We start from the raw sequence: 12555 nt of genomic DNA, 5'->3' as shown, positions 1-12555 counted from the left end.
GTGATAATTTAACTGCAGTTTTTTTTTTTTCTCGGCCCGGCATTAACCCTTTCAGTCCCAAACCCCAATATAAGGGGGTTCCACCCAAAATACCAAGGGGTTTTGGTTTGGTTGAGAAAATGGAGAAGGTTGAGAACATTTTGTAGGGTCTTAATAGGGGCTCAAAACAATAGTATAGTAGTCATATTGATTGGTTGAAAAGGTACACATTGAGGGAGAGTGCGCCATGTTATGGTAGCTACGCTCAGGACTGAACGGGTTCATGTTTTCAGTGATACTGGGTAGCGCAACGGTCCCTGTACCGTTGTCGTCGAAGCCGTGGGTGATCTCGTGCCCGATCACCATCCCGATGCCCCCGAAGTTGAGGGCCTGGAGCTGGTGTTTGCTGAAGAAGGGGGGCTGCAGGATGCCCGCAGGGAAGACTACAGGAGAGCAGACACACACTGGACTCACTGACTGAGACCGGGGTGGGGAGATCAGGCATGGGAATAAAGGCTGGAATTGAGAACACACACACATACACACACACACAGGCATACGCACAAACAAACACACACACACACACACACACATGCACACATGCACGCACATACATGCACACACACGCACATACGCACACACACACACATAAACATACATGCAAACACTTTCACACAAATGGAAATGCACGTACAAAAATTTATTTACACACATGTAGATCCATATATATGTATGCAATCACACACACACACACACACACACACACACATACACACATACTAGTGTCTCATCCTCATTAGGAAAGAACAGATAAGCATGCGATCATCGCTGCACTGTGGTTACTATGGTGATGAGTGGCTCCGCCCTCACCTATCTGGTTCCTGTTGGGAGAATAGAACGCATTGACAACCGCAGCTCCAATGATCCACCTGCAACAAGATAAATGCAGAGAAAATGGCAGGCCTCACTTTAAATGGTAAAGTGCTGCACAATTGGTGCTCCTCATTCACCCATTCAGACACACACTCACACCAACGGTGATTGGCTGCCATGCAAGGAATCAACCAGCTCGTCAGGAGCATTTAGGGGTTAGGTGTCTCGCTCAGGGACAATTCGACACACCCAGGGCGGGGGGATCGAACCCGCAACCCTCCAACTGCCAGACAACTGCTCTGACCGCCTGAGCCTATGCCGCCCCTACCTATTTTACTGTTGGATTACACAAACGGGTAAAAAAAAAAAACAGGTTCATTCACACATTCAGTACTTGTGAATTGTGATTCATAACAAAACAGGATGGGGTCTCTGAGTCGTAACAGAAGGGGAAGCCCCCGTGCAGTTAAACGCCGTGGGGAGGATGTGTCAGTAGACGTGTTCGCACCACAGCGTTTATACTCACAGGTCGGGGTCGACTCGCTCCCGAAGCTTCCTCAGGCTCTTCTGGGCGCCGGCGTGCAGGTTCTGCAGGATGTTCTCAAAGTAGTACTCCTCGCTGAAGTTCAGCTGCGAGGGGCAGAGGCAGGGGAGACGGCTGACCTCTGAACTGTGACGGGCTAAGGTCCACTGAATGCTTACGGTTAGAGACAAGATTTGTCGACCGTGGTGCCAGGAAGGGAGGCTGAGGTGCTGTTGATAAGGGGGCAGCACCGGGCCTTCATGCAGGTATGGGTACGAGGTATGATTCATTGCAATCACTGCAGCTGTGGCCCATTACCACATTGTTTGGGTTTATAGAAGAGGGCCGGTGTTCACGCCTGGTAGAGAGAAGTCTTTTGAGGACGGAGTCGAGATGGAGGGGATTGGTCTTTTCAGTTTGCGCTCTAGTTTTGGTGGTGGATGTTTTGCTTTCCTTTTCCCTTACCCCTGGAGTATTTTTGGACGAGGGATTATTATTTTATGTTTGAAGGATTTTTGTTGATTGTTTGAATCTTTTTGTTAATAAAAGGCAGGAAACCTGTTTGCAATGTGAGCAGTGGCCACCCCCAGCTCTGCACCACACTACCTAATTATTTAATATCTTCTCTATGAAAGTGCAAATGACTTTAAACATATCTCTCACACTGTACTAAAACATACATTCAGATTTTTCATGTAAAACATACAGAAACATACGATATCATTGCTCTTTTGAAATCAAATGTATTACGCTCTCTGGAAGAAGAGAAATGAGAACATCAACATGAAGTTGTTTTTCTAGGCTGAACCCTTTCGTCAATTTGGATAACAGGAGAAAATAACAGTGATATGACATTTTTTCAAACGAGCATGGTCACCAAGCAAAGCAGCCGTCCTGTTTTATGGAATCCTGTTGAAAAGGGTCCCGCAGGTACAGTAAGCCCCCTAGGTACAGTAAGCCTCATAGGTACAGTAATCCCCATAGGTACACAAATCCCCCTAGGTACAGTAAACCCCATAGGTACAGTAAACCCCCTAGGTACAGTAAGCCCCATAGATACAGTAATCCCCATAGGCACAGTAAACCCCATAGGTACAGTAATCCCCCTAGGCACAGTAACCCCCATAGGTACAGTAAACCCCATAGGCACAGTAAACCCCATAGGCACAGTAGGCCCCATAGGTACAGTAAACCCCATAGGCACAGTAAACCCCATAGGCACAGTAAACCCCATAGGCACAGTAGGCCCCATAGGGCTCCATAGGCGTAGAGGTAAGTTTCTTACATGTGCATATTCCAGGTCCAGTTTCAGGTTCTCCTTCTCCAGGATGTGGTCAGGGTAGCCAATCTGCTCCCTTATGGCCATCACCTTGGAGACAGCATCGAGGTGAGATCAGGTTGCGCTCGACTTACAGCGGAAAGGTTAGACCTTAAATGTAGAAATCTTCAATTTTGGCATATATAATTCTTTACATGAGGGGGGGGGAGTGTTTTGCCAATGTCATTTTCCCTTATGCACAGTTCATTTTAAGAAGTCTGAAAGGAAGCGGTTAATGTAGACGATATGCCTGATATCTGTGGGAGAGCTCACCTTCTCCTTGGCCTTCTCCTTAGACGGGGTGTCCATCCAGCTCAGCTCCTCTAGAGTCTCCACATAGGCCTCCTGGATCTTACTAATGAGATCACTCACCTGTCACAAGAGGAGAAATATACACACTTAGTTATTTAATGACATTATTGTACATGTGCAACTTATAGCAAAATTGCCATGGCCATGTTCATTGTCACATTAAAACCCACATGAGTATGAGGTTACTTGTATTTACATCTAAACAACAACCATTATCAGTATCACTGTCCAAATACTTATGGGTTGAACTAACTATTTACTGTACGCACATTCCCCTCAGATTGAGATTGGAAAATCTTTTCTTTTTTTTCCCCACTTTGGGCAATCATTACATTTACGTTACATTACATTTTATTTAGCCGACACTTTTATCCAAAGCGACGTTCAAAACAAATCAAGGTCACCAAACAGGGTGGATAAGCGATGGTTCTGTCCCGCCTGGACTACTGCAATTCCCTCTTGGCTGGCCTCCCAGCGTCTGCCATCAGACCCCTCCAACTCATCCAGAATGCAGCAGCTCGTCTGGTCTTCAACCTTCCCAAATACTCACACGTCACCCCCCTGCTTACTTCCCTCCACTGGCTGCCTGTCATGGCTCGCATCAAATTCAAAACATTGGTGCTAGCCTTCCAAGCAGTTAAAGGGTCTTCCCCAGCTTATCTACAAAAAATCATCAGACCCTACACCCCTGCCAGACCTCTTCGTTCAGCCTCCATAGGCTGCTTGGCACCTCCCCCTCTCCGAACCTCACGACTACTGTCTGTTCTGGCTCCACGGTGGTGGAACGAACTCCCCGTTGAGGTCAGAACTGTAGAATCTCTCCCCACCTTCAAGCGCAAGCTGAAGACACACCTCTTCAAGCAGCACCTCTCCCCATCCCTCCCTACCTCCCTGTGAACCTTAATTGTTGTCTCTGTGACTTGCTTTGTGTATCGGTATTCTTAGTTGGCTAGGTAAGCAGTGTTTGGATAGTTAACTTTGGTCACTTTTGCTCTGTTTGTTTGTTTCTTTGTTCTCAAAAAAAAAAGAAAAAGAAAAAAAAAAAGGCCCTCGTCCTTATCTTTGTTGTACAGGTAGCAATTGAAATTGTACTTTCCTCTAGGGTCTTTCAGCGAACTTATCCCTGGTTATGGGTATGCACTTTGTTGTACGTCGCTCTGGATAAGAGCGTCTGCCAAATGCCAATAACGTAATGTAATGCAATAAGGTACAATCATCATTGTGGGGTCACAGTCATAACAGACTGAATCAACTGTGGTTGCTGGACCTGATGACGGGACTGATTCAGGAAGGACTCACCATGCGCTTGCTCTCCCCAGCGAAGGTTTCCCGGACATAGAGAGCCCCCACCGCATTCTCCATGCTGCTCTGCACGTACCGGACACAATCCCGCCAACGGGCCTCCTCCACGGTAGTCCCGTACAGCGCCTGACCAAAAATGTACCATTTACCAATCAGCATCTCATGTTTCTGCATGTTTCTGCAAGATTGTTGTCGATTTGAAACTCCAGCATGGAGTTTTCAGCTTCATTAAGTCTGAAGTTATGAAACTCTGACAGTATATAAAGCCAATAAGTACTTTGAATATAGATACATATAAAAAAAAGTAAAAAAACGACAAAAAATAGATGCCGACAAAATTTTTAAGCACAGCAATACAACTAATCCTTGGATGCTATGGAGTGACTGAAGATTTTTCGGACTCTCCCTGAATCATTAGCCCAGTACGAGATGGAGGAGGGTACAGTTATCGAGCCAGGACGTCAGCATCTCTAGAAAACAAGATTCAAACCGACAAACCTTCTGGCTTCCAAGTCCAGCTCCCACACAGCTCGAGCACACAGTGGTGACGAACGTCACCCTATCTGTCCGACTCACCTTCCTGTACTGAGACCTGGCCTCCTTGAACCGACGGCTCAGACTGCTGACTCGATCCGTGATCAGATGCCAAGTCACGTAGTTCTGCAGTGTCCTAGGGGAGGGATGACAATCACAGACACTGAGAAACACGACTTACACGGAGAAATCCATTCATATCTTTGTGTTGGATATATACAGCCCCAAGATGGGTGGCAAATGGCTTTAAAAATAAATATATAAATAGTAATAAAATAAAAAAGATAAATAAATAAATGTGTGTTTAGAAAATATACCAAATGAGGTATAGCAATGCTGAACTGAGTAATGAAGAGGCCAGATTGATGGGCCTAGATGGCCATCATGTTCCCATTGTAAAACATTCTCATTTACTCTTAAAAATAGCACATTTATGCTGCCTACACTGCAAAAGACAAAATACAAGTACATGTGAACAACTATTTTACTGCTTATATTAAGACTTAAAATCTTATGCCTTAAATCTTATGTTTTGCTAAATAAGACAAAGATATTGCCAATGAGGGAAGACAGTTTGACTAATCTGATGATAGACAAGTTAATATTTTCCACTTGAGAGAAAAAAATAAGATCATAGGTCTTATTACAAGACTAAGAATGCTTGTTATGACAGGATGTTTAGCAGTGTGTCTGTTTGTAGTACACATACAGGGTGCGTTATTCACTGAGGATCTGACCTGGTGCTGTATTTGGCAAGCACATCTCCCAGCCTCTGGAGGTAGGGTCCACCGTACACAACAACTTCTTCATGCGGGTGGACATCGATGGCCACACTGGAGAGCACGCCTCTCACAAACTGTGTCCAGTTGAACCCCTGTCAGTGCAAATATGCAGCTTAAGATGCAGACCCGAGAACAAATCAGAGGAAAACACACACACACGCACGCACACACACACATCCTCCTCTGCCATAAACACACAACCCTACACATGACCCATATTGATGACAGAATTTTAATTATTAAACCCCAGAGACCAAAGCATGCTTTGGCTAACCGGTTAACTCATTACATTACATTCCATTATTGGCATTTGGCAGACGCTCTTATCCAGAGTGACATACAGCTGATTTGACTAAGCAGGTGACAATCCTCCCCTGGAGCAATGCAGGGTTAAGGGCCTTGCTCAAGGGCCCAATGGCTGTGCGGATCTCATTGTGGCTACACCGGGATTAGAACCACCGACCCTGCATGTCCCAGTCATTTACCTTAACCACTACGCTACAGGCCACCCCAACTCATAACTTCAGCCTACCTTTACCTATCTTCACCATCAAGCCATTGCTCATTTCCTTCAGAACAGACTAACCTACATGAGCAAACCATGAAACAGACAGCCCCGCCCTCTCTCTCTCCCTCTCTCAGCTTCTCTCTCCCTCTGTCTCTCTCTCCCTCCCTCTCTCTCTCTCTCTCCCCCTCTATTTCTCTCTCTCTCTCTCTCTCCCTCCCTCTCTGAGCTCAATTTCAGTCACACATGCATGCTGGGAGATCACTCACATTAAGGAAGAAGGTGTTCTGCATGGTACTGAGGGTCATCTTGGTGTAGAGCAGCGTGACATCCTGACGCTCTTCTGCGGGAGATGTGGCCTGTGCAAAGGGGGGGGGGGGGGGATACGATATCATGTCACATCTCAGTCATCACTTAGCAACCATCTGTGATAACACCTTGAGTCCTTCTTCTGCAATGGGTTTTTGAGGAAAACACAATTTCATCACACAGTACAATGAACACTGCTGTGATGGGAATGAGAATAGCACACCGCACGATCGACAGTCCTACTGAACAGACAGAGGGCGGGCACAGTAAATTATTGCAATGGAAATTATTCCACCTGCCTGTCACAGCAGACTTGTCGCCATGGCAGTTTGCAATAAACATTCTCATTACTGACAGAGCAGACAGCTGCTGCACACAGAACAGGCGCAGTGGACTATAGCACTAGAAAGAGACAGAGAACAAGTGCAGTGGGCAGTCACTGTGCAGTGTTGTAGAGTTACATTGAAGGTCTATAGCAGTGCGAAGTCACTGTGCAGGGTTGTGGAGTTACATTGAAGGTCTATAGCAGTGGGAAGTCACTGTGCAGTGTTGTGGAGTTACATTGAAGGTCTATAGCAGTGGGAAGTCACTGTGCAGTGTTGTGGAGTTACATTGAAGGTCTATAGCAGTGGGCAGTCATAGTGCAGTGTTGTAGAGTTACACTGAAGGTCTATAGCAGTGGGAAGTCACTGTGCAGGGTTGTGGAGTTACATTGAAGGTCTATAGCAGTGGGCAGTCATAGTGCAATGTTGTAGAGTTACAGTGAAGGTCTATAGCAGTGGGCAGTCATAGTGCAGTGTTGTGGAGTTACAGTGAAGGTCTATAGCAGTGAGAAGTCACTGTGCAGGGTTGTGGAGTTACACTGAAGGTCTATAGCAGTGGGAAGTCACTGTGCAGGGTTGTGGAGTTATGGTGAAGGTCTATAGCAGTGGGAAGTCACTGTGCAGGGTTGTGAAGTTATGGTGAAGGTCTATAGCAGTGGGAAGTCACTGTGCAGGGTTGTGGAGTTATGGTGAAGGTCTATAGCAGTGAGAAGTCACTGTGCAGGGTTGTGGAGTTATGGTGAAGGTCTATGGCAGTGGGAAGTCACTGTGCAGGGTTGTGGAGTTACATTGAAGGTCTATAGCAGTGGGAAGTCACTGTGCAGTGTTGTGGAGTTACATTGAAGGTCTATAGCAGTGGGAAGTCACTGTGCAGGGTTGTGGAGTTATGGTGAAGGTCTATAGCAGTGGGAAGTCACTGTGCAGGGTTGTGGAGTTACATTGAAGGTCTATAGCAGTGGGAAGTCACCGTGCAGGGTTGTGGAGTTACATTGAAGGTCTATAGCAGTGGGAAGTCACCGTGCAGGGTTGTGGAGTTACATTGAAGGTCTATAGCAGTGGGCAGTCATAGTGCAGTGTTGTAGAGTTACATTGAAGGTCTATAGCAGTGGGAAGTCACTGTGCAGTGTTGTGGAGTTAGGGTGAAGGTCTATAGCAGTGGGAAGTCACTGTGCAGGGTTGTGGAGTTATGGTGAAGGTCTACAGAAGTGGGAAGTCACTGTGCAGGGTTGTGGAGTTACATTGAAGGTCTATAGCAGTGGGAAGTCACTGTGCAGGGTTGTGGAGTTACATTGAAGGTCTATAGCAGTGGGAAGTCACTGTGCAGGGTTGTGGAGTTACATTGAAGGTCTATAGCAGTGGGAAGTCACTGTGCAGGGTTGTGGAGTTACATTGAAGGTCTATAGCAGTGGGAAGTCACTGTGCAGGGTTGTAGAGTTACACTGAAGGTCTATAGCAGTGGGAAGTCACTGTGCAGGGTTGTGGAGTTACACTGAAGGTCTATAGCAGTGGGAAGTCACTGTGCAGGGTTGTGGAGTTACATTGAAGGTCTATAGCAGTGGGAAGTCACTGTGCAGTGTTGTGGAGTTACATTGAAGGTCTATAGCAGTGGGAAGTCACCGTGCAGGGTTGTGGAGTTACATTGAAGGTCTATAGCAGTGGGAAGTCACTGTGCAGGGTTGTGGAGTTACATTGAAGGTCTATAGCAGTGGGAAGTCACTGTGCAGGGTTGTGGAGTTACACTGAAGGTCTATAGCAGTGGGAAGTCACTGTGCAGGGTTGTGGAGTTACAGTGAAGGTCTATAGCAGTGGGAAGTCACTGTGCAGTGTTGTGGAGTTACATTGAAGGTCTATAGCAGTGGGAAGTCACTGTGCAGGGTTGTGGAGTTATGGTGAAGGTCTATAGCAGTGGGAAGTCACTGTGCAGGGTTGTGGAGTTACATTGAAGGTCTATAGCAGTGGGAAGTCACCGTGCAGGGTTGTGGAGTTACATTGAAGGTCTATAGCAGTGGGAAGTCACCGTGCAGGGTTGTGGAGTTACATTGAAGGTCTATAGCAGTGGGCAGTCATAGTGCAGTGTTGTAGAGTTACATTGAAGGTCTATAGCAGTGGGAAGTCACTGTGCAGTGTTGTGGAGTTAGGGTGAAGGTCTATAGCAGTGGGAAGTCACTGTGCAGGGTTGTGGAGTTATGGTGAAGGTCTACAGAAGTGGGAAGTCACTGTGCAGGGTTGTGGAGTTACATTGAAGGTCTATAGCAGTGGGAAGTCACTGTGCAGGGTTGTGGAGTTACATTGAAGGTCTATAGCAGTGGGAAGTCACTGTGCAGGGTTGTGGAGTTACATTGAAGGTCTATAGCAGTGGGAAGTCACTGTGCAGGGTTGTAGAGTTACACTGAAGGTCTATAGCAGTGGGAAGTCACTGTGCAGGGTTGTGGAGTTACACTGAAGGTCTATAGCAGTGGGAAGTCACTGTGCAGGGTTGTGGAGTTACATTGAAGGTCTATAGCAGTGGGAAGTCACTGTGCAGTGTTGTGGAGTTACATTGAAGGTCTATAGCAGTGGGAAGTCACCGTGCAGGGTTGTGGAGTTACATTGAAGGTCTATAGCAGTGGGAAGTCACTGTGCAGGGTTGTGGAGTTACATTGAAGGTCTATAGCAGTGCGAAGTCACTGTGCAGGGTTGTGGAGTTACACTGAAGGTCTATAGCAGTGGGCAGTCATAGTGCAGTGTTGTGGAGTTACAGTGAAGGTCTATAGCAGTGAGAAGTCACTGTGCAGGGTTGTGGAGTTACACTGAAGGTCTATAGCAGTGGGAAGTCACTGTGCAGGGTTGTGGAGTTATGGTGAAGGTCTATAGCAGTGGGAAGTCACTGTGCAGGGTTGTGGAGTTATGGTGAAGGTCTATAGCAGTGGGAAGTCACTGTGCAGGGTTGTGGAGTTATGGTGAAGGTCTATAGCAGTGAGAAGTCACTGTGCAGGGTTGTGGAGTTATGGTGAAGGTCTATAGCAGTGGGAAGTCACTGTGCAGGGTTGTGGAGTTACATTGAAGGTCTATAGCAGTGGGAAGTCACTGTGCAGTGTTGTGGAGTTACATTGAAGGTCTATAGCAGTGGGAAGTCACTGTGCAGGGTTGTGGAGTTATGGTGAAGGTCTATAGCAGTGGGAAGTCACTGTGCAGTGTTGTGGAGTTACATTGAAGGTCTATAGCAGTGGGAAGTCACCGTGCAGGGTTGTGGAGTTAGGGTGAAGGTCTATAGCAGTGGGAAGTCACTGTGCAGGGTTGTGGAGTTAGGGTGAAGGTCTATAGCAGTGGGAAGTCACTGTGCAGTGTTGCGGAGTTAGGGTGAAGGTCTATAGCAGTGGGAAGTCATAGTGCAGTGTTGTAGAGTTACAGTGAAGGTCTATAGCAGTGGGAAGTCACTGTGCAGTGTTGTGGCGTTATGGTGAAGGTCTATAGCAGTGGGCAGTCATAGTGCAGTGTTGTATAGTTACAGTGAAGGTCTATAGCAGTGGGCAGTCATAGTGCAGTGTTGTGGAGTTACATTGAAGGTCTATAGCAGTGGGAAGTCACTGTGCAGGGTTGTAGAGTTACATTGAAGGTCTATAGCAGTGGGAAGTCACTGTGCAGGGTTGTGGAGTTACACTGAAGGTCTATAGCAGTGGGCAGTCATAGTGCAGTGTTGTGGAGTTACAGTGAAGGTCTATAGCAGTGAGAAGTCACTGTGCAGGGTTGTGGAGTTACACTGAAGGTCTATAGCAGTGGGAAGTCACTGTGCAGGGTTGTGGAGTTATGGTGAAGGTCTATAGCAGTGGGAAGTCACTGTGCAGGGTTGTGGAGTTATGGTGAAGGTCTATAGCAGTGGGAAGTCACTGTGCAGGGTTGTGGAGTTATGGTGAAGGTCTATAGCAGTGAGAAGTCACTGTGCAGGGTTGTGGAGTTATGGTGAAGGTCTATAGCAGTGGGAAGTCACTGTGCAGGGTTGTGGAGTTACATTGAAGGTCTATAGCAGTGGGAAGTCACTGTGCAGTGTTGTGGAGTTACATTGAAGGTCTATAGCAGTGGGAAGTCACTGTGCAGGGTTGTGGAGTTATGGTGAAGGTCTATAGCAGTGGGAAGTCACTGTGCAGTGTTGTGGAGTTACATTGAAGGTCTATAGCAGTGGGAAGTCACCGTGCAGGGTTGTGGAGTTAGGGTGAAGGTCTATAGCAGTGGGAAGTCACTGTGCAGGGTTGTGGAGTTAGGGTGAAGGTCTATAGCAGTGGGAAGTCACTGTGCAGTGTTGCGGAGTTAGGGTGAAGGTCTATAGCAGTGGGAAGTCATAGTGCAGTGTTGTAGAGTTACAGTGAAGGTCTATAGCAGTGGGAAGTCACTGTGCAGTGTTGTGGCGTTATGGTGAAGGTCTATAGCAGTGGGCAGTCATAGTGCAGTGTTGTATAGTTACAGTGAAGGTCTATAGCAGTGGGCAGTCATAGTGCAGTGTTGTGGAGTTACATTGAAGGTCTATAGCAGTGGGAAGTCACTGTGCAGGGTTGTAGAGTTACATTGAAGGTCTATAGCAGTGGGAAGTCACTGTGCAGGGTTGTAGAGTTACATTGAAGGTCTATAGCAGTGGGAAGTCACTGTGCAGGGTTGTGGAGTTATGGTGAAGGTCTATAGCAGTGAACACTCACGTTGGCGATGTCGGTTTCCAGCTGCAACACTTGTACCACTTCTTCCCAGACGCGATGCACGTCCCCGGTCAGATTGCTATCCTCACGCGCCATCAGCACAATGGAGAACATGAACTGTAGGTATGCGTCTCGCACCTGTCAGGGAAAATACACACGCACACGTACGTGCACACACACACACACACACACACACACAAAACAGACATTTCCGCACACACAAACATATGCAAACATACACACACACACACACACACACACAAGCCAAGAGCAGACACACACAAACACACAGTATTAATTGTCAGCAAGATGTGTCATCATACCCTGTATTCACACTGGACACATTGATGATGATTTGTACCCTGTGTAGGATTCCCTACCTTTTTGTAGTTTCCATCGTTGAAGTAATAGTCCCTGGAAGGCATTCCCAGCCCTGGCTGGTCAATCTGTCCAAACACAGAGAGTCACGATGTTCCAGCTCATTAGTTAATTACTAAAGCATATCAGCGTATTAAGGAAGCTATTTCCAATCACAGCACTGTCCTAATGGAAACTGAGGTGCACGTTCAAACAACCAAGATCTGCTGCTTTATCCCGGTGTCCTTACATAGATGATGTGGTGGCTAGAGTCGCGATCGTCCGTCCAAACGAACATGTCCAGCAGGACCTTCTTGTGGAAACGTGCATTGAGGGTGGCAAGAGCATCCTCCAGACTCCACTCCTTCGCTGTGGGGACAGAATGACCTTGTGATGTGTAACCTGCTCTCTCATTCAATGCCTCTGCACAGAGCATTTAGCTTAGCTCCCCTGCTGCAAAATCCAGCTATGCCAGCTGACCAGCTTGAGAATTGAGCCGGTCAAGCTGGTCATAAGCCGGTCTAGCTGAATATGAGCTGGTCAATTAGCATGGCCAAGCTGGTCATGAAGCTGGTTTAGCTTGGTATGAGCTCACTAATTGGCTAGTGCTAATAGTTTGTCTGAGTAGTTTGTCTAAGCTAGTCAAACCATGTCAAGCTGGGAGCCGGTCTGACCTGGTCAACCAGCTACCAACTGTTTCAAAACCTTGCTTGAGCGTGTTTTTTTTCAGCAGGGCAATCTGCTGATTAGACTAATTCTGGCAACTCTTGTGCA

General features: G+C 47.0%; 1 protein-coding gene across 2 annotated transcripts in view; it reads right to left on the bottom strand.

Annotated features, from left to right (window-relative positions):
- The window catches only part of mmel1 (membrane metallo-endopeptidase-like 1), a 34044-nt gene that overhangs the window by 4274 nt on the left and 17215 nt on the right, over positions 1-12555 (bottom strand). For both annotated transcript variants that reach the window (XM_061258046.1, XM_061258045.1), the window contains exons 9-20: positions 12032-12150; positions 11805-11870; positions 11428-11562; positions 6398-6487; positions 5579-5715; positions 4884-4977; positions 4305-4433; positions 2967-3065; positions 2661-2744; positions 1379-1482; positions 850-908; positions 303-422 (exon numbers count right to left, since the gene is read on the bottom strand). In XM_061258046.1, coding sequence (XP_061114030.1) covers positions 303-422; positions 850-908; positions 1379-1482; positions 2661-2744; positions 2967-3065; positions 4305-4433; positions 4884-4977; positions 5579-5715; positions 6398-6487; positions 11428-11562; positions 11805-11870; positions 12032-12150 — 1236 coding nt within the window. The remainder of the gene's footprint in view (positions 1-302; positions 423-849; positions 909-1378; positions 1483-2660; positions 2745-2966; positions 3066-4304; positions 4434-4883; positions 4978-5578; positions 5716-6397; positions 6488-11427; positions 11563-11804; positions 11871-12031; positions 12151-12555) is intronic.

The sequence above is a fragment of the Conger conger genome, chromosome 10, assembly GCF_963514075.1.
Source record: "Conger conger chromosome 10, fConCon1.1, whole genome shotgun sequence".
Taxonomy (NCBI): domain Eukaryota; kingdom Metazoa; phylum Chordata; class Actinopteri; order Anguilliformes; family Congridae; genus Conger; species Conger conger.
This window is presented reverse-complemented; position numbering and strand designations above follow the sequence as displayed.